The sequence below is a fragment of the Pinus tabuliformis genome, chromosome J (assembly GCF_031772625.1).
Source record: "Pinus tabuliformis cultivar Carrire ecotype Pingquan chromosome J, CPIR1, whole genome shotgun sequence".
In the NCBI taxonomy this organism is placed as follows: Eukaryota; Viridiplantae; Streptophyta; class Pinopsida; order Pinales; family Pinaceae; genus Pinus; species Pinus tabuliformis.
The window spans coordinates 831,865,379-831,888,525 of NC_142295.1; the positions used below are offsets into that span (position 1 = coordinate 831,865,379).

The 23,147-nt window shown below is 38.2% G+C and overlaps 1 protein-coding gene across 3 annotated transcripts in view; it reads left to right on the forward strand.

Moving 5' to 3' along the window:
• The window catches only part of LOC149229284 (S-adenosyl-L-methionine-dependent methyltransferases superfamily protein), a 304,238-nt gene that overhangs the window by 28,618 nt on the left and 252,473 nt on the right, over nucleotides 1–23,147 (forward strand). Inside the window, exons 2-4 of one of the 3 annotated variants that reach the window (XM_089378551.1) lie at nucleotides 9,963–10,021; nucleotides 10,359–10,409; nucleotides 13,470–13,578. In XM_089378551.1, coding sequence (XP_089234677.1) covers nucleotides 9,963–10,021; nucleotides 10,359–10,409; nucleotides 13,470–13,578 — 219 coding nt within the window. The remainder of the gene's footprint in view (nucleotides 1–9,962; nucleotides 10,022–10,358; nucleotides 10,410–13,469; nucleotides 13,579–23,147) is intronic. The other 2 variants (XM_089378552.1, XM_089378553.1) reach the window with 2 other exon arrangements.

Genomic DNA, 23,147 nt, shown 5'->3' on the forward strand with positions numbered 1-23,147 from the left:
ATCAACATCGAGCAAAGGCTCATTTGTCGGAGGTTCATCCTGTTTTTCGTAGCATCATCATTGTACTTCCTTGGAATGGGGAGATCTTTGGCTTTCCCAAGGGTAGTATCTTCATTGAAGGTGACATCATGGCTTACTTCCACATCTTTTTGACCATGCACATAAATTCTATATGCCTTTGAATTTTCACTATAGCCCACAAATTTACCTTTCTTCCCAGATGCTTCCAACTTGTTTCTTTTCTCTTTAGGCACATGAAAATACACGAGATAACCGAATATTCTAAAATGAGAAATATCAGGTTTCTTACCAGGGAAAACTTCTTCGGGTGTCTTGAAAATCCTATGCTTGATTTGGGCTCCTATTTTGAACATACACGACAGTGTTGGCAGTTTCTCCCCATAAGAACTTTTGTAGACCTTGATCATGGAGAATGGCACGGGTGGCTTCCATGATTGTTCGGTTCTTCCTTTCAGTAATGCCATTTTGCTCAGGAGTGTATGGAATAATTGTCTCCCTCTTAATGCCAACCTCTTTGCAAAAGTTATTGAATTCAATTTGATTCATATTCGGTTCTATTGTCGGTCCTCAATATCTTGATTTTCTTCTCTGTTTGATTTTCCACCAATGCTTTGAAAGAACGAAACCATCTGAACACTTCATCCTTCTTTAAAAAATGGATCCATGTTTTGTGTGAGAAGTCATCCACAAAGATTGCATAGTATAAGTATCCTCCCAATGATGTTATCGACAACATACCAGATAGGTTAGAATGGACCAATTGAAGAGTATCAGTAGTTTGGTTTTCACTAGAAAGGAATGTGTTAATTTTTGCAACTGCGGTCAAATTCCACCTTGGACAACTCATATGATGAAGATAAAGATTGCATTAGATTCCTCTTTTCGAGAGGACCAAAATTGACCTAAAGATCACCCAATTTGGTTAAGCGGAAGTTTAGTTTTGAATTATTTTATTCATACATGTATTAGGGAATTATTAGGGTCGGCCCTAACCACATGTGTAATTGCTTAGGTCGGCCTCAACCCCAAGTGGACCCTCAGGAAAGCCTATAAATAGAAGAGACCTCAAGCTCATTTAGACACATTGATCAAGCCATCTTCTCTTCTTGTCTTGGTTCGCACAGGTCTGTCAAAGGAAAGTTTGCACAAGGGTCTGAAATCTCAACGGTGAAGCTCGCATTGATCTAGGGTTTTTTGGATCTCAACGTTGGCATAGATTGGGTATTTTAGTCCCTAGACGCTGGTACACAATAGTCTTGACAACGTCATGGGAGCCTTGGACACTGACACAGTGAGTTATGGGAGCGTCCAGGGTTTCAAAGATAGATCAGGCTGTTTTAGTCCCCAGACGCTCGCACAGATTAGTACTGAGAGCGTCCGAGCTGCCATAGATGCTCGCACAACAACCTTATGAGAGTGTTGAGGGCTTGAGGATAAGATCGAGCTGTATTAGTCCCTGGACGCTCGCACAGAGTGGTCCTGAGAGCGTCCGGGCTACCATAGACGCTTGCACAGAAGCATTATGAGAGCGTCCAGGGCTTGAGGCAGACTTGGGTAGGTTTGACCGTGGACGCCCTCATCCAGTTCACCTGGGAGCGTCCAGATCTGTTCCAGACACAATCATCAAGTTATGCAGAGAGTGTCCAGATCTACTATAGACGCTCGCATAACTCCTCCCTATGTCCGGGACTCATGGATGAGATTTCTGTATTCCGAAGATTCTGCTCAATGACAACAATGTTCAGCAGTATCCAGCAGTTGTCTACAGTCAGTGACAACATATTACAATCATCAAAATTAGGGTTTTGATTTCAAGCATGATTAGATCTGTTTCATGGATATCATAGTTGTTTTGTTGCATAGATGAAGTTATGGATCACTATACTCTCTTTTGTTGAATCATTTGATGACGATCTAAGAAGAAGAAGATTTGTAAGGGTTATCGCCATAATGGGTTTTGCCCTGGTCTCATACCAATACTGGTGTCTCTATGTGTGTGGATGCTTTCCTTCTATTGTTCCTTTATGTTTCGCTGCATTGATGATGATGATGTTGTTCTTTCTATATAATTGCATATGCTAATGAATAATGATGTAGATCTGAATAATGTAATGATGATATGGGGTGAACATAATGTACTAATGAAGAAATGCAATTATCAAAGCAAAGAACAATGTGGCCCTATGAAAAATTAACAAAGTTGTCCCCTTGTAAGTTTCCCAACTGCACAACTCAAACAAACTCCTTCATGATTCATGTTGAACTCGGCCATACCTGTGACCATCTTCCTTACCCCTTGTAAGGCTTTGTAATGAAGGTGGGAAAATCTCCGGTGCCATAATTCAGATTGAAGAGAAGTATCGCAAGTCAAGTCTCCCGAAGGACTTCCTCCAACTTGTTAGAGACCATCAACCCTAAATCCAAGTGTGAATGCATCTTTAGGGTTTCTTTTCCAAATACGTACCTTTCCATCAGTGAATGCTACCTTGAAACCTTTGTCTTACTTCATAGAAATAAACACCAAGTTCTTCTTCAAATCAGACACATACAACACTTCTTGTAGATGAATAGCTTGACCTTGATTCAAGTGAAGAGTGACAGTACTTATCCCTTTCACGGGGTAGTTGGCATTATCTCCAAGTATGATCTCCAAATTAGTCTTCTTTTCAACCAAATTTGAGAGGGCCTCCTTGTATCCATTGAAGTGCCTTGAGGCTCCACTATCAATCAACCAATGATCTAAGGTATCCGGAGGAGAGGCAGTAGATAGAGCGGAAATAAGATAAAACTCATTTTGTTTTTCTACAACATTACTTTCATCATACCTGGTATTTCTCGTCTTTTTGGGAGGACGACCATTTCCATATCGAGCAGCGGGAGCATTCTTCTTTCCTTTATTGTTGAACCTGTTGTTCCTTTGATTGCCATTGCCTTTGAAATTGTTGTTGTTGTTGTTGTCATCCCTTGGAGAATTCTTTTTGAGGACATTCTCTAGCATAGTGGTCGAACCTCTTACAATGTAGCACCTTCTTTTTCTTCCTTCTTTGAATCCCTGCTTGAATCTTTGACCCTGTCTCCTTGGACCTGTTATCACATGCCACCTTCAACTACCTACAAGTTAGTGAGAAAAGCCTTCAACTCCACAAGGTGTGGTTGGTGGCAGAGAACTCAGAGAAGGGGGTGTCACACTAATCCCGACTCTCTTCATTTGAGCTATCTCCTAGGTTAGCTAAAGGGGGTGGTCCCTAATGAAAAGTTAAGTTAAAAGATGTGAGTTTCTATGAGAGTGTTATAGTGAAAACAGATTACTTTCAAGGATTTATGAGCAAATATGATGTGAGCAACTTGAAATAACAATGCCAATGACAAAAACCATAAAACTAGTGCCTTATAAGGAATATTCTCAACAATTTAAAGATATATTTGCTCAAAGTAAAATGCAATGCTCTCAAAAGAGAAAGCAAAGTAACCCTAAAATGTAAACAAAAATTGTTAGCACAAGATATGTAAGATACAAAATGTTTTTGAGATAATACTCTTTATAAATCAAAACATGTGAAACATATCTTGCCAAAAATTAGTAATTAACTTTGAAATTAAAAAAAAAAGTGCTAAACTAAGACATCAATATGCAATTAGACTTGAATCATGAAAACAAAGCACTTGTTTGAAAGGATTACAATACTTGCTTTTGGAATATCCTTTGCATATGAAAACTCAAACCATCAAAAGACAAGTAAAGTAAATGTAATGGAAAGTGCTCTTGGTTAATTTTATTAATTATCTCTACACCAAGATTACAATTTATCTCGTCAATCCTCAAACCTTACCCTTGCCCAAAGATATGGATCTCACAATGAGGAGTCAATAGAGGAGTAGAGGATCCTTAAGATGTCTACTTCAACCAACTTATGTTGGAGGTAAAATTTTAATGAGACTTGGGGCCTTCCTATGCTAAAATGCCCGATTGAAATGCATGTAAGTTTTTTCCCCAAAATAAAATAATGCTATATGCAAATGCTTCAAAGAGATTGATTTGCAATGCTTGAAAATGAAATAGTGTTGAACATAAGTTGCAAATATAACTTTAATTGGAGGAATAAAATTAGCTTACAAGTGTTGCATGTGTTTCATCAATGAATTAAAATGATACAGGTGATTTGCTTGAAAGTAAAATTTGTTTCAAATAGACAATGACAATAAATTGCTCCAATATTCAAGATAACAATGTAGCATAAAAGATAACAATGTAGCATAAAAATGAGGCACGCATTCAAGTGCTCATGAAACAATTTACAAAGGTAAATTGAAACGAATCAAAGTTTGTTAAGAATATAAAATGCTTGCATGTAAATGATGAATTGCCCAAAGTAAAGTGTAAGCTTGTAGGTTCAAGTAACAATGAGATAGAGAATGCAAAGCTTAAATGAAATTGTAACAAACTTTAACTTAATGAAATTTGATAATGAAGTTGTGTTAATTCTCAATTAAAGCATGCAAATAAGTGAATAAAGTGTGAAAGTTTAAACCATGCAAATGTCAATCCACCCAAGAGAAACCTCCCTTTAAATGGGGAGATAGGATACCATGCGAGAAATCCCTAGCCCCCACAATCAAATTAGATCTTTTATTATATTACAATGAGAAGAGGGCCTTTCAAAGTCTTCAACTAAACTTCAAGGAGAGTCTTCACAATAATTGCTTAAAACCTGGACACCAGACCTCCTTTCTTGAGAAAGTAATGACAAGATTTCACAAAACTTATGCAAGGGAAACAAGGGGAAAGTTCCCTCCAAATGCCCATAACTTAGAGAGGAAAATGGGCAGCCCTATAGTGAACTTGACTTTGGCCAAAATAAGCCTCAAAGGGGCTGATGGCATCCTTGGAAATCGAACCCCCAACACTAAACAAAGGTCCTGCAAACACTTGTTAGATGTTGCGGGAGGTTGCTCTTCAAAATCTGCCACACAAGAGTTAGCAAACAATCCAAACAATGATTACAAAATAAGTTAAGTATTAGTGAAAAAATCAACAAGATAAAATGTATATGTACAATTATAATTTACAAAAGGTTAAGCCAAAGAGTGAGTCTTTGCTTAGCCATCTTCAAGCTCTTAGATAACAAATGAAAGAAATGAAGTACAATGTTTTTTTTAAAAGAGATTTAAATTCAGAATTGCTCGGCTTGTGTACAAGCTATGTGCTAAAACCCCTGCAAAACCACTTTGTAAGATAAGACTATGAAGGTTCAAAGAACAAATGAGAGCTTCTTTAAGAATGTATCAAGAGTGGGTTGGTCTCTCCAAAGACTTCCCCTCACGCTTGATTCTATGATCCCAACAAGATTTTCCATTTACAAAACTTCAATCAATAATTAGTTCCATATAGATTTAGCAATAAACAACGATAAAAAACTTTAAAGATTTATTTAAAACCAACTAGAGCATTCTATACCTAGAGCATATTTCTAAATCAAATGTTAATGCAAGATAACTCTACATTAACAAATCTACAAGAGCATATGGAAACAAATTAGATCAAAGCATGAGTAAAATGAATTATACCAATGATCAACAATTCATCACACTCCCAAATGAGGAACACCTCATGAATGAAACCCCAAAGTCTTTATTGATATTTTTGAAAGTGTACAAGGCACCAACGCTTCTGCAAGTACAATAGCTAGTAACAATATATTTACAAATGAGAGCTCAAGGTTCTATTATATAAAACTATGAGAGGCAATCCCAATGTAGAAGTGATTAAACAAGTGGCATGAGGTGACAATTCCAAAGAGAAATTCGAATTTGCTGAATGGAGCTCCCATGCCAAGTGTAAAAATTGAATTCTACCAAGTGGACATCATTTTCTTCTTCCCTTATGTGCCAAATTCGAATTTTGTGATGAAATGGCAAGTGAATATGGGTGGTAACCCATGTGGGGACAATTTTCCACAAAATCTCCACCAAATATTCTCTAAAATCCTCCCAAATGTGCATTAATTTCACAAATTCGAATTTCCAAGTAAACAACTTTCTCATTTATTGCCAGAAATTCGATTTTATTTGAGCACATGTCATTTCTTTGATTTTAAGAGTCCACATCACCTTGGGACTTCACTTTAACTTCCCCATAATTTTCCACCTCATTTCCACAACATTTAGCATGTGTGGATATTTATTTTTCTTCATTTATTTAATTTCTGGTTTAATTAATTGCCAGATTTCCAACTAAACTTAGGAAAAGTGGCGTTTGAGGGTTCAAAACACATTTTTAACCCCTCAAAGTGTGTCATAGGAGAAAGTTGAGGGTGAGAGGTGTAAATTTCATTACTCATACTCCATACAACTTCTCTAGACATCACTTATTACATTACAAATACAATTTTATTAGCAATTTCCACAGTGCGGAAAATCTAAAAATTAAAAAAATGACTTCCTAGACCTAACCAAATTCCACGAAATTTTTTGTGTGATCTAGTATGGTAATATACATCGACTTTAGACACTGATATGTGTTAGGGGCTCAACTTTCAGACCGTCACCTCGACTTTGGCGTAAAAAGTGAGTGAAAAACCTAGAAAGTTATCCACCTCTGAAAAAGAAGGGATGATTAATTAGATAAAAAAACACTCCAAGGTGTACTCGTTTGCTGATTGAGTCCTAACATCCTAGGCCTATTACAAACTCAAAACTCATCATTACTAGTATCACTTATTACAATTCCCCTCAAGGTGTGGAATATGGGTACAAGAAAGATGATGAGAAATAGAAGTAGAGTTTAAAAACTCTTGTTGATTGATGATATCTGATGGTACAAGTGTCCTTTGGATCATCCTTGGGCATGGAGTCTTCATATAATCATCAGGTGCCACTCCAATGGTCAACATGACCAACATTATTTTTTCTCTTAGCATGAGTAGAGAAAGTAGTAGGTTCATTTCCATTTGAAGGCTTGTCTCTCTCCATCCTCGTCTCCTCTTGAGTGCATCTAGCCAATAATTCATCGAAACTAGAAATCCTGTCATTTTTGAGAATGGTGGTGCTAGACACATCCCATGCTCTTGAAAGACCTCCAAATGCAATGAGAGTGAGTTCCCTGTTAGCGATAACTTCTCCAATAGATAGTAGGTCATTGTTGATTTGTGTTATTCTCATAAAGTAGGATTGGATAGACTCCCCTTTATCAATCTTGATGTCCTTCAATTTGTTCTTGAGAAAAATGATTTGATTTGCATTGTTTACATTGAACATCCCAACCAACTTATCATACATCTCCTTAGATGTTCCCAAATCAGAAATGTAGGCAACCAAATGCTTTTGAATGGAGTCTATGATAATTCTCTTAGCTTTGACCTCACCTTTCTTATACTTCGTCTTTGCAGCAACAGATGCATTTGAGGTAGGCTCCACCACTCTTCCTTGCACATAGTCCATGGCATCATGCTCTTCCAAAGTCAAGTCCAAAGATATCTTCCATGCATGATAGTCAAATTTGTCCTTGAGCTTATCCCCAATCTTGAGGAAGGATGTAGTAGCCATTGAGGCTTGTCCAATAGTCTCTCTAATAGAACCCTCTTAGTGATTGTTTTTCTCTCTCTTGCTTGGGCTTTGTCTTCACTTGTGCTCTGATACCATGTTCATTTTAGTTGACAGTGGTATGTTCTATGCTTAACACAATTACTTCAATGTTCTTTAGCAGCCCAATGACAATTTCCAATTTCGTATTCCAATAGCTATCACATTAACTATAAATCACATTGACAGTAACTATAGATAGAATATAAATAACATAAATGCAGAAAATAAGCCAAGACAAGAGGACACCCGATTTGGTGGATGCTAGGGAAATACCCCAAGATGGGGAAAACCCTTTGATCAATTCTTCTTATTATTATATCAAATGTTCAGTAGAGAGAGAGTACAAAAAGTCAAAGTTGACTCGCCAAATCAAAGTCAAAACAACCTTGTCAAATTTGCAGTCAACTACAGTCAAATTCAGTGCTAACCAGAAAGTCAACAATGGTCAAAGTAGCAGCAAAATGTCCTTAAAGCAGCTTGGTCATACCCAGTCAAACTCGGCCTGAATAAGAGGTCAAAGTCAGCCCAAAACAGTCCCAACGTCAACAGTCAAAGTTGGTCAAACTCTGTCCTGAAGTCTGTGGTCAACCTGCAACTTATTTCTGCAGTCTAACTGATCAGAACACCTCGGTTTCTGTGCCAAAGAGTGCGGTCTGCCCAAAAGATTAAACTCAAAATCTGCCTGGAAAGTCAAAGTCAATGTTGGTCAAACTGCAGGAAAGACTGGAATTTTCAGCTCTATAATTCTGTCTGAAATTCGTCCTCCTTGCCACATGTGTGAGAGAAAGAATATGCCCAATAGCTGTACAAACCAATGAGAGAAGGAGAGAGAAGAATGTGTGAGTGATGATGATGCCAAATGAGGTGAGAGGTCACTTATATTTATACAAGTCGTTGAGGGTGAAGTGACATGTCTCTTCGGCTTCATGAGCCTACATGATGATGTGGCCAACCTTGACAATTTACACGTGTGGGCATAAATTCAAAAACACATTTTTGCTTGTCCAAATTTGATGATTTTTAGATCAATTTTGGTCCTCTCGAAAAGAGGAATTCAATGCAATCATCATCTCAATCAAATGAATTGTCTAAAGTCGAATTTGGCCCTAGTTGCCAATGTTAACACTCGGGAGTACTCATTGAAGCAAAGCTTCCTCCTATAGGATCCCCTTGCAACTTTCCTTAATCCAACGAGTATAAGGCTGGAAGAGGAAACTCACATTAGTTAGATTTACATTATTTGCAATCACATGGATCACCACATATCTGTCAAATTAACTTGAATGCAAGGGAAATGTAACCTTTACTAAAACGTACCAAGAACACTTCACAACACTTCCTTTACAACATTCTTGTAGTTGATTATTTTCATTGCAACGTTTACTTTCAAGTGACATTTTCTTTTGGCATCTTATTTTCAAGTATTTACCTTTCAAGCTCATTTATTTTTGGTATTTTTATTTACAAATACAAACACTATACTTTTAAGCAACTGGCATTTACTTTGAGTATTTCATTTTCAAGTGTTTAATTTTCAAGCATTTGCTTTTACAAGCTATCTTATGTATCTGTTATATCATTTGTGAATACTTCATTCATTTGATCACTATTGCTACATTTCTTGCTTATGGCTGGTTATATGTGCCTCTGATTATTTCTTTTACTTGTGAATCTATTTACGTGCTCTTGAAGTGATATGTTGTGATTAGCATTTAGATGTTTGAATGTGCTCTTGGTTAACTCATTTAACTCCTAGAATATTGCTTGCTTAACTTAGTTTAGTCAATCCTTAGTTTTCTTTTTCTCATAAGGACCACCCCCTTGGCTTCACTAGGAGTTAGCCTAGATGGAGGAGTTGAGAATTGAGTGACAACTGCTCAACTCGAAACTTGCCCCCAAGGCCTCACCAAGTGGATTAAATATTTATTCCACATTTGCCCAGGTGTGGATTTAGGTGGCAACACACCCCACCCTCCAGCACGTAGGCAAGGGTAAGATATTTTTTAAGGCTCAATGTCTTTCAAGAGTAAGGCTCAAAGCCATTACAACAATATACTCAAGATGAGCTCATCATGTCACTTGTGGAAATTGATGCTTGGTGAGGAGAATACCAACTATTTCTCCCAACCACAACATAAACCCAATTGACATGAACATTAATTATAATTTAATGTGTGGAGATTATGTTCTTATGAACCACACTTCCTCAGGAATTTCAGGGCAAATTCCTGGACCAGAATATGCCATTCTGTTTTAGTCACACCAGTGTTTTTAATTTCTTCAATGTGGAATGCTTCAGTATCTGTGGTTTTAATTTCAACTCATTAGTTTTGGTTATTTGAACTCTGTTTATTGATCAGATCTTGCAATTTTGAAGAAGGTATTAGCAGCTACAAATATTTTGAGATTCAAGTGGAAGGTATGAAATTCTCATATCACTCATGATTTATTCATATTGGAATGTCTGGAAAGTGCCCTCAAACAAAGTCTTTTGAAGCTCATGATAATTTAGTTGATAAGATTTGGTGTTTTCTTGTATATTGGGTTCCAGGATATAAGTTCAAGATGAGTTTATTCTTAGATGTATTTTTTTACTGGTGACCTTTTAATAGTTATAATTCTTTTCTATATTTTTTCATATTTGGAATTGCTGTTTGCTACTCTTAACTTATTGTTTCTAATTCTTTCAAGTCCAAACAGGAATTTTGGATTTTGCAGTATATTCACATTTATTTTTTTTCGGTTGTTTATTACAGAGGCAAGCTGAATTGATTTATCTAATTACATATGATATCCTTTTTGGACAGGTTTGTTCTTAAACCAAGTGTTGATGATATATCTACTCATGATATTCGGAAATTTGTGTTCTGTTTTTTGTCTAAAACTATCCATTGTGTATACAGATGTATGCTGTGTGAAAATTTCTATTGGTTAGGAAAAACTAGAGTTGTCTGCTATGACTGGTTCATATTTATATGCATTTATATCGGAGATATCTTCTGTAAAATATGCACTACAGGTTGGCATAAACAGTCCGACTAATTGTTTATGACATCTTGAAAACCTAACATCCATGACCAGAAACAGTGTCATTGGCATAACTTATTGATATTCATGTAAACAGAATACATCGCATAGATTTGATGTTATAAGAAATGGTACAACCTGTTGCCATTTCTGCTAAGTTTCCAAGAAGCACCAACAGGATAAAAATGTCATCACAAAGTGATACTTAATTTCAAAAGGTCATGCTGTTTATTAGGGTTTTTGGGCCATTCATTGTGTTGTTTCTCTTTTCCCAAGAAACACATCCCCAGACTAGAAATGGCCCAAGAAATGGTAACTTTTTCTCTCAAGAAGCGAGTCTTTCTTGGACATTTCTTAGTTGTTGCTTGCCGTGAGACCTTCAATAGGAAAGCAACACAAGAAGCCAAAGAAAGGGAAATTGCACCCGATAAGGCAGCAGACTACATTGTATCGGAATTTGCATATACAATTGCAGTTTCAGAGAGCAAAGAGAATAATTCAAATTGATTGATTCATATTCCAGAGAGTTTTCTGCAAGCCTCCACAAGAATGGTTGTTTATTTCACCTTCCCATCATTTAATTATTGATTATAACATAATTAATATTAAATCTTGACAACTTGACTTTATAATATTACTTTATTACAACATGACTTTATTAAAGTATAAAGCACTCTTAACTTGAAACCTCTCAAGCACATGATATGACCATTATAACACATACTTCAATACCCTCCCGCAATGGTTATATTAAATGCAGTTTCTTGTCCCAAAAGATAACTGACTTATTTGGACCAAGCAGGCTGTAGAAGATGTCCAAAACCCATCTCTGAGTAGTGCAACAGCTCAACAAGAGAGTATGGTTGACAACTCCACATCCCATTGTCTTTTCAAAGCACCATGCACCAAAATTGAATACAAGATCTATATTTGGCATGGTTGATACCAATTCATGAACCATTTGATTATCACCTAACTCACTGGCCGGATTGGAGTTAGTGATGACTGAAAATTTCAGCCCATCTAACATCAATATAGAATCTGGTTTGTCCTCCAATAAATATACCTTTTTACATCTTGGTAGCATAATAAACTTATGCTTAAGTATTAGGAGTTTGAGCCTGCCATGACTTGTAAACAGTCCAATCTTCTCCACTGCACCTCCAGCAACTGGACTTTGTCACCCTTTACATTCATTTTGCTACTCTACCTGCCAAACTGAATTCCCATGGCTGTCCTGGATATATGTCCTGAAGCCCTGCTGTGCTGTAGAAGTAACTTTGCCTTCACCCTCGAGGAGGAATTTGGTGCATTCATCATTTTCATCTACATGATGTTTTGAAGACTTAACTACGATAACAAATGAAGCAAAAAAAACTTGCTGCTTAACTCCTTCTTTTGGTCTTTTGCATGGCCATTCTTCTCTTGGTTGAGGAATCTCTGTTAAAATTGGCAACTAGGGCCAAATTCCACCTTGGGACAGCTCATTAGATGGAGATGATGATTATATTGGAGTCCTCTTTTCGAGAAGTCCAAGATTGATATAAATATCATCTCATTCGGACAAGCAGATGTGTGATTTTGAATTTATACCCACACATGTGCAAATTGTTCAGGTCGGCTTCGTCATTATGTAGGCTCAAGAAGCCCAATGGACGTGTCTCTTCACCTAGAACGAATTGTATAAATACAAGAGACCTCACATGTGATGTCCCCATTTTTATTCTTCTTCATAGTACAACCAGGGTGGATTTCCAGGACAGGGGATGGCCAGGTCAGTGGAGCAGGTTTATGTCATTAGGGGTCCTGATGGAGTTTTGAGGAGTTTTTATGGGATTTGATGGCATTCGCTTGGCATATTCCATCATCCGCACAGTTTGCCTTTCGTTCCATCGCATTCCGACAACTTTCAAAAATCAGCGTTATTATTGGGCATAACTTAATTAATTATGCTCGAGGTGGCATTCCAGGAAGATTAATTGATGGAACACCTCAGCGTAATAGCTCATTGAAACCGGAACGAGAAGATCTACAGGATGGGATGTTGAGAAGAGACTTCCAACGGCCGAAGAGAGTATGGTGGGCGATTTGCCATTTTCCTTAGTTAAAAATGACTTTAATTAATCATTTAATTAAGGAAAAATAATTAATTGGAGAAAAAAAGGCCAAAAGTGACGTAAGTGAAATAAAATAAAATTAAAAGGTCACTTGATAAAGTCAATGGAGGAGCTTCTGGAATAATAATAAAATAATAAAATAAGATGCTTCTAGAGGCTTGGAGATCTATCCACTAGATCTATAAAAAGAGGAGGAGAAGATCATTTGGGACATCTTGGATTTGTGTATTGTCTTTGTGGAGAGGTTTGAGAACACGATTCTCTACTTTCGCAGTAGCCCTCGGACGACAACCCTCGGGTGATTCAATGGTAGTGGGCGAGCACCCATCTCTTCCCTTCGTGGATCCATTCAGGGTTCACAAGTTGCAGTTTGTTGATTTTCAGTTTGTTTTGGAGGCCCAGTGCAGTATTGGAGCAAATTTCTTCACTGGCCATACTCAGCGATTTTCCAGCTTTCTATGTACTCTTTATTTTTAATAAAATAAGGTTGAGGATTCTGCATATATTTCTTGTCCATTTTTAGTTGCAGTTTCTACTTTGTGGTTTTGCTGTTAATTTCGTGGTGAAAATCTGTGCAAATTGTTTATGGTATTGACGGCTTAAATTTCCGAAGTTATTTTTCTACAAATTTTTGCTTGTTCCAAATTTATTTCATTTGGGACATTACATCACACCTCCTTTGGATATTCATCACTCACACGTTCTTCTCTCTCTCTTCATCAGATTGGTTCATACAACTATTGGGCAGCCTCTCTCTCTCTCACACGCGTGTGGCTAGGAGGACAGGTTTTCTGGGCAAAATTACGGGCCGAATTTCAGACTTCAGGGACAGGTTTGACCAACATTGACTAAGGCATTTCTGACTGAGTTTGACTTCAGTTTTTGGGTCAAAAGTTCGATTTTCTCAGGCCGCATTGCTGGGCACAAAAATCGAGAATTTCTGGGCTGGTTGAATTGTGTTGACTGTGGTTTGACCGCAGGAAAATTACAACAGTTTTTTCTCTCCTTTGACCAAGCTGTTTTGGGCTGAAATTGACCTCCTAAACAGGCTGAGTTTGACCAAGGAAGACCAAGTTGCTTCGAGGAAGATTTGCTGCTGATTTGACCAACATTGACTTTTTGGTTAGGGTTGAAGTTTGACTGCAGTTGACTGCAGAAATTTTCAGGGCTGTTTTGACTTTGTATTGGGAAAGTCAATTTGACTTTTGTACTCTCTCTCTCTGCTGAACTTTTGATTTAATAATAAGAAGAATTGGTTGAAGGGTTTTCCCCACATTGGGGTTTTTCCCTGGCAACCGCCAAATTTGGTGTCTTATTGTCTTGGCTTGTCTTTTGTAGTTTGTTTTATAGTCTATCTACTTTTACTATTAATGTGATTATTGTGATTGCTATTGGAAATTATTACTGGGCTGCTAAGGAACATTGAAGTAAATTGTGCTAAGCATAGAACATACCATTGTTAACTAAAATTAACATGGTATCAGAGCCCAGGTGAAGACAAATCCCAAGCAAGAGTGAGAAAAGCAATCACTAAGGAAAGTTGTTGGACAAGAATATTGGTCTAGCTTCAATGACGACTACATCATACTTCAAATCCGAGGACAAGCTCAAGGACAAATCTGACTATCATGCATGGAAGATGTCTTTGGATTTGACTTTGGAAGAGAATGATGCTATGGACTATGTAAAGGGAAGAGTGGTGGAGCCTCCTTCAAATGCACCTATTGCTGCAAAAACAAAGTACAAGAAAGGTGAGGTCAAAGCTAAGAAAATTATTGTAGACTCCATTCAAAAGCATTTGGTTGCCTATATTTTTGATTTGGAAACATCTAAGGAGATGTATGATAAACTGGTTAGGATGTTCAAAGTAAACAATGCAAATCAAGTCCTCTTTCTCAAGAACAAGTTGAAAGACATCAAGATGGATAGAGGAGAGTCCATTCAATCCTACTTTATGAAGATTATCGAAATCAAGAAGGATCTTCTATCTATTGGAGACGTTGTTGGTGACAGGGAGCTCACTCTTATTGCACTTGGAGGCCTTACAAGAGCATGGGATGTGTTTAACACCACCATCCTCAATAGTGACAGGATTTCAGGTTTTGATGAATTATTGGCTAGATGCACTCAAGAAGAAATAAGGATGATGGAGAGAGATAAACTCTCAAATGGAAATGATCCTATTGCTTTCTTTTCTCATGTTAAGGGGAAAAACAATGCCAGTCCCAAGGAAACTAGGTCAAGGATTTAAGCCATGGTTTAAAGAAGGAAGAAAAGGAAGATGTTTCAATTGCAACAGGTTTGGCCACTATGCTAGGGAGTGTCCTCACAAGAAGGATACTCCAAGGGATGATGATAACAACAACCACAACAACTACAAAGGTTATGGCAATCAAAGGAACAACAAGTTCAACAACAAACTAAAGAGGAATGCTCCCGCTGCTTGATATGGAAATGGTCATCCTCCCAAAAGGTCAAGAAATTCCAGGTATGAGGAAAGTAATGTTGTAGAAAAACAAAATGAATTTTATCTTATTTCTGCTTTATCTACTGCCTCTCCTCCGGATATATTGGATCATTGGTTGATTGATAATGGAGCCTCAAGGCACTTCACTGGGTACAAAGAGGCCCTCTCGAATTTGGTTGAAAAGAAGACTAACTTGCAAATCATACTTGGAGATAATGCCACCTATCCCATGAAAGGAATACGTACCATAACTCTTCACTTGAATCAAGGTCAAACCATTCATTTACAAGAAGTATAGTATGTGAGAACCCGATATCTATTTCTGCGATGGAAGATAAAGGCTTCAAGGTAGCATTCGTTGATGGAAATGTACGTCTTTGGCAAAGAAACCCTAAAGATGCATTTACACTTGGATTTAGGGTTGATGGTCTTTATCAAGTTGGAGGAATTCCTTTGGGAGCCATGTCTTGTGACACTTCTCTTCAATCCGAATTGTGGCACCAGAGATTTGCCCACCTTCATTACAAAGCCTTACTTGGGGTAAGGAAGATGGTCACAGGTATGCCCGATTTCAACATGAATCATGAAGGTGTTTGTCAGGGTTGTGCAACTGGGAAACTTACAAGGGACCATTGCCCTCAAACGAAAGTCAAACTTCTAATATTCTTCAACTGGTCCATTCCGACCTATCTGGGGGATACCTATATTATGCTGTGTTTGTGGCTCAAAGACACTTTCAAAGATGCTGAAAAGCATATTGCTTCAAGAGGGACATTTTGTGAAAGTAAGAAGCCCACCAGGTATCAAGGGTACCTTGTTGCTATGAGTACTATTGTTTAATATGAGCCTTGTATGTTCGAAGAAGCCATGAAACACCAAGTATGGAAGGATTCGATAAATGAGGAGTATGAATCCATCATGAAGAATGATGTTTGGGGTGTGGTTCCTAGACCCAAGGACAAGTCTGTGGTCACCTCTAAATGGCTTTACAAAATCAAACATGGAGTTGATGGAAGGGCTGAAAAATACAAGGCCAAGTTCGTTGCTCGAGGCTTCTCTCAAAAGGAAGGGGCAGACTATGATGAGATATTTTCACCAGTTGCCCAATATACCACTATTCATTCGATTATAGCTCTTCCTGCCTCTCAAGGATGGAGCTTACACACAATGGATGTTAAGACTGCTTTCTTGCATGGTTCGCTTAAGGAGGAAGTCTACTTGGAACAACTTGAGGGGTTCAAAGTACATAATCGAAGGACACACGTATGCAGGTTGAAGAAGGCCCTCTATGGGTTGAAGCAAGCCCCCAGGGCTTGGTATGAGAGAATTGATAGCTAACTTATGAAGCTGGGATTTACAAGGAGTGATGCTGACCCTAACCTATATTTCAAAGTTGAGAATGAAATGCCTCTCATTCTGGTCCTTTATATGGACGATCTCTTTTTGACAAGTCCAAACCCTCTCATTTATCAATGCAAGAGGGAGTTGGCTTCTAAGTTCGAGATGAAGGACTTAGGACTGATGCGCTACTTCTTGTTGAAGGAAATGTAACTAGGCTAGGTCTTCACAAATGTAATTTTGATATTTGTATTTATTCAAGAAAAGAGAAATTATTTTGATATTATTTGTCAATGAGTTTCTTGCAAATTGAAAATAGGTCAAGCACATTTTAAAGTGCTTCTAGAGAGTCAAAGTCAAAATTTAATTATGATGAGACCCTTTGAGGGCATGTTACATCATGTATGTCAACGTATAAGGTCATGGGAACACCTCCAAGTCAAGTCAAATCCTCTCCTAGCATCAACGAAGTCTCCAAGCAGCCAAATAATGAATAAAAGATGAATTATGATATAACTGTCAAGTCAGCCTAATGGATAGTCAAGCCGGCCTGAAGAGGAGGGACAAATCTCTATTTATAAAGGCTGTCCACTCCTCATTTGATATCAATTAAACTCTGAAATTTGCAAGAAAAAAAGAGGATATGTATAACAAAGGAAGCCGAGGAAAATAACTCTTGTAGGAGTCAGGACAACGAAGCAAGGAGGAAAGAAGTCGAGGTGGAAGGACTGTGTTTCTAGAGTTAACACAGTCATACGTGCGAGAAAGGAAGGGTCTGCCTGTGGTCATTACAGTAGTAAATCACAATGACAAATATCTCTGTTTTTGGGCTAATAAACAAGGCTTATAAGGCCCTCCCAATCCAGCGAAGAAGGAAGGAAAAGACAATGACGATAAGGGGACTGTTTTAGGGTTTCTGTCCACACGTGCGAAGAATTCAGCAATCTACTTTTGTGGATTTGAGAATAGTTGAAGGCAGTACATTTAGAAGCCTCATTCGGATGTGTAACTAGGTCTACAAGGTCTCCTAAGGGAAGCGAAGAAGGTTCTCTCTAAAGCGAAGTAAAGAAGCCCTAATTTTCTAGGGTTTCTCCTAAGAAGAAGAGAGTCTAACTTAGACAAGCAGCAGAAGAAGGACGAAATGCTGAGGAGCAAAGTGTCGGAAGACAAAGGTCCATGTGTCGGAAGTTATAGTGCATAAAGAGGAAGGATTTGACTTATGCTTGGAGGATATCCTAGTCAAAGGTCTAGGGTTTGGCATTTGTTCAAGTAAGAAGCTTCAATAAGAGAAAACACACCAAGGGTTTTCCTCTCAAGAGTGGAGAGGTTTTGTCCCTGGCAGAGAGCCAAACTTTGTGTTCTTGTTATTTTGTTTTGGTAGCAGTTTGGTGAAACACACACTAATAAGAAGAAGAAGATAAATTGTCAAAGTGCATCACAAATTGTTATCAAGTAACGAAGAATCACACTACACTACTTTGCCCTAGATTCTTCAACATGGTATCAGAGCTAAGGTGACACATCAAGGAAAGGGCAACTCAAGAACACTCATCAAGGAGAAGCATCTACAAAGTTGAAGCATCAAGCCTAGAAGTCTCAATCACTTCAAGAACAAGAAGGGTATACAATCCATCATTCATCAAGGAGGTCTACAAAGCTAGAAGAAGAGCCTTACATAAAGGCACCTACAAAGAAGAGCAAATTGAAGCAGGACCTACATCAAGCTACAAGTCATCAAGCAAATCTCATCATCAAGCAAGTCCACTTGAAGAACATCAAGATCCAGGGAAGACAAGCCATCAAGGAGGAAGCAAATCCATTACATCTCAAAATCTATCAAGTAAGTACATGCCCCCTTCTGAATATATTTCAATGTCTTTTTGCAAGGAAAGCAATAAATTGGTAGGTACCAATAACTTTCTTGCATGGAAGAAGAGGACTAATCTACTACTCAAGGAGAATGAACTGCTAGAGCATGTCAAAGGGAATATTACTATCCTTGCTAAGGAACAGACTCAAGCCTTAGCCAAATACAATAAGGATGAGACAAGAGCTCAAAGGATTGTGATAGAATCAATCAAAGACTCTCTCATTTCTTATGTCTCCAAGTTTGAGACATCGAAAGAAATTTATGATAAGCTAGTAGAGCTATTCTCGGTATCTACAACCGAAGAAGTAATATCTCTAAGGAATGAATTATACAAGATGAAGATAACAAAGGAAGGAATAGCTCCTTACTTCATGAAAATATCTGAAATGAGAGATCAACTTCAAGAGCTTGGGGAAGTCATGTTCGACAGAGAGATGACAACTGTAGTACTCAATGCTCTACCTGAGGAGTGGGGAAACTTCACATGAAGCATATATGCCAAGAAGGAAGCAACCATTCTCAGTGAAATGTGGTCTTTATGCAGGGCAAAGGAAACCAGACTTAAGGCAAAAGAAGATGTGGGATCAAAGGAGCAAGCATTTGCTACCATGGCCAAAAGAAAGGGTAAATTTGGCAAGTTTGGTCCACGAAGAACAAGCAACAAAGACATGTCCAAAATCCAATGTTTTGGATGCCAAGAATATGGACACTACAAAAAGAATTGTCCTAAGCTTAAGAAGGACAACAATAACAAAAGGAAGAGGGAAGAAGCTCACATAACTCAAGAGATGAAAGAAGAAGGAAAGAAGCAAAAGAAGGAAGATACTCCAGATCTCTACTATGACTAGGTCAAACTCTTTACTTCTAGGCTTCTTTCAAAGTTTTGAGTAGTATAGGAGCATGTAGGAATAGAATAAAATTGCATGGCTAGAAACATCCTCTACAATCTAAAAGCATAATGTACATAGAGTTCTAGATACTCATGAAGATGTAGCATTTAATAATGAGAATAAAAATGCATGGGTAGAAATATCTTCTAGAATATAGGAGCATGGTAGATATAGCTCAAGATATTCATATAAAAGGAGCATACCTAGTATAGAACCTCATCCATGATAAGAGAAAAATTTGATCATGATTAAGTATCCTAGAAGACCTCCATCATCAAAGGAAAATAAACATTTGCAAGGCAAGGATCTTTAAGATCCTATGATGGAATCTTCAAAAGAAGGTTCATGAACCGATGTAGATGTCTCATTGGGAATCCCATTCACGGGATTCAAGAAAAGGATGATATGCAGACAAGCGAAGATGAAGCAAGAAGGGCCACACCAAAGGATGATCAAAGGAGAATCAAGATGAGGGATGTATGCATTAAAGTTTAGTCATGTTATCATTTGTATATTATTGAGTCATGGGATAGTTCTATAACTTGATCAAGCATGAAAGAATCTCTTTCACCAAGAACATGCTCGAAGGCATGTACCACAATGCAATGAAGGTCAACAAAAGAATATGCTCAAATAAGGAGTATAAGATTGCTGACTAAGAAGCAAGAAGAAATGCTGACAAGTCCAGAAAGAAAGCAATGAAGGGATGCTCTCACAGGAAGCATTAGATGGTTGACATTATCTGATAAGAAGCAAATGAAGAAAGAGCTCAAGCATGTGGAAGAACACCATGATCACCGAGAATCACTGTCTGACAAGATACTTTGAAGATATCTCCCAAAAGAAGGCAAGACAACTCTGATAAAGGAAGAAAGGACCCTTGACACCCTTGAAGGCCTTGGAGATATAAAAAAAGCAGATAACTGATTCTACTCTATAAAGATGATGTGATGAAGAAGCCATCCAACAAAAGAAAAAGCAATGTTGAAACAATATCATGAAAAAGTCATGAGGGGCTACTAGGTCGAAGCATGTAAACAAGCAAGTACAACGAATCATCCATGAGAAGAATATTCCGAAGCATGGACAAGATGACAAAGGAGTAGGCAAGATGGCAATAAAACCTGATGTATGACATGAAAGCCACCTTCCTCGAAGGAAGCAATGACATGACAAACCAGGGAGGAAAGTGATCGATGGATGGTGCCCTACCTAGAAGAAGTTCGAACAAAGACTTCATGACATCAAGAAAGGAAGGAGGTCAAGCAGCTGAAGGACCCACGAAGAAGAAGCTTCTGATGAAGGAAAGAGTCCCCAGTTAAGAGGGAGCTCTGACAGGTCCCTGATCAAGAAGGAGTTTTAGATCACCCCTGATTACAAAGGAGTGACAATTGTGTGTTCCATTTCATGGGTCATGCACTAGACCAGGAATAACAACCATAAGTCTAGATGAAGGCCATGAATAGAAATGTAGACACAAGATAGACTCAACATTCTTGTCTTCACTTGGGAAGAAAGAATGGGAGGATTGAGTAATCACCTGGCATCTGATACTCTTTGAGGATGTGTAGGGCATCCAAGACAAGAGTAGACAAGAGGATCGATATTCTTTGAGGGCTGGGAACCTAAGATAAGAGTAGTCCTAGAAGGTCATACTCGGAGAACACCCGAGTGGTTATGTACCTTGAGAGACAATGATGAAGGTGTCTTTAAATCATTGGTCTCACCAACATTGTAGCTCATGGCCTCGTAAAGAGATGGAGTTGTTAGTCAAGGCCTTGCACTATGACAATGCTGATGGATATGATGCTATAACAGATGGATTACTAATCCTGTTTCTCTTATGTGAATTCTTCAAGATTGAAAATTGCCAAACACCTTGTAATGTTGTATGAATACCTCCCTAGTTAAGAGGGAGTGTTGAAGGAAATGTAACTAGGCTAGGTCTTCATAAATGTAATTTTGATATTTGTATTTATTCAAGAAAAGATTAATTATTTTGATATTCTTTGTCAATGAGTTTCTTGCTCATTGAAAATAGGTCAAGCACATTTTAAAGTGCTTTTAGAGAGTCAAAGTGAAAATGCAATTGTGATTAGACCCTTTGAGGGCATGTTGCATCATGTATGTCAACGTACAAGGTCATGGGAACACCTCCAAGTCAAGTCAAATCCTCTCCTAGCATCAACGAAGTCTCCAAGCAGCCAAATAATGAATAAAAGATGAATTATGATAAAACTGTCAAGTCGGCCTAATGGACAGTCAAGTTGGCCTGAAGAGGAGGGACAAACCTCTATTTATAGAGGTTGTTCGCTCCTCATTTGATATCAATTAAGCTCTGAAATCCACAAGAAAAAACAGGATAAGTATAACAAAGGAAGTCGAGGAAAAGAAGTCTTCTAGGACAACGAAGCAAGGAAGAAAGAAGTCAAGGTGGAAGGGACTGTGTTTCTAGAGTCAACACAGTCACACGTGCGAGAAAGGAAGGGTCTGCTTGCGGTCATTACAACAGGAAATCACAGTGACAAATATCTCTGTTTTGGGCTAATAAACAAGGCCTATAAGGCCTCCCAATCCAACAAAGAAGGAAGGAAAAGACAACAAAGATAAGGGGATTGTTTTAAGGTTTCTGTCCACACGTGTGAAGATTTCAGCAGTCTACTTTTGCGGATTTGACAACAATTTAAGGCAGTACATTTAGAAGCCTCATTCGGATGTGTAACTAGGTCTCCTAAGAAAGTGAAGAAGGTTCTCTCGAAAGCGAAGTAGAGAAGCCCTAATTTTGTAGGGTTTCTCCTAAGAAGAAGAGAGTCTAACTTAGACAAGCAACAGAAGAAGGACGAAGTGCTGAGGAGCAAAGCACCGGAAGTCAGAGGTCCATGTCCCAAAAGTTATAGTGCATAAAGAGGAAGGATTTGACTTATACTTGGAGGATATCCTGGTCAAAGGTCTAGGGTTTGGCAGTTGTTCAAATAAGAAGCTTCAATAAGAGAAAACTTACCAAGGGTTTGCCTCTCAAGAGTGGAGAAGTTTTGTCTTTGGCAGAGAGCCAAACTTTGTGTTCTTGTTATTTTGTTTTGGTAGCAGTTTGATGAAACACACACACTAATAAGAAGAAGAAGATAAATTGTCAAAGTGCATCACAAATTGTTATCAAGTAAAGAAGAATCACACTACACTACTTTGCCCTAGATTCTTCAACACTTCCTAGACCCGAAGGTCTGGTAAAAGCCAGGTGAGATTTTCCTTTGTCAAGGGAAATACATTGTGAAGCTGCTTGAGAGATGTGGGATGGTGGATTGCAAGTCCTTGTCTACTTCGATGGAACTCAACTTCAAGAAGCTATGTGGAAGTGCTGCTAGGCCTGAATTGGTGAACCCTTCCAAATATAGACAGCTTGTGGGGGCCCTGATGTTCTTGGTAAACTCCCGTCTTGACATATGCTTCATTGTGAACACGTTGAATCAATTTATGGTCGAACCTCATCACATACATTGGATTGCTGCTAAGAATCTCTTGAGATATCTTTGGGGCACAATCCATTATGCATTGAGATACATTGCTGGGAATTTGAGGCTGCATAGATATTCAGATGCTGACTGGGCTGGCAGTGTAGTGGATTGTAAGAGCACGTATGAATGTTGCTTCTCATTGGGATCTGCTTAAATTTCTAGGATGAGCAGGAAGCAAAAATTGGTTGCACTAAGCACTGCCGATGCCAAATACATTGCAGCTAGTATGTCCTGTTGTGAAGCTGTTTGGTTGAGGAAGCTCTTTAGTGAGCTATTTGAACATGTGCTGGATACCACCCTGATATTTTGCGACAACCAGAGTGG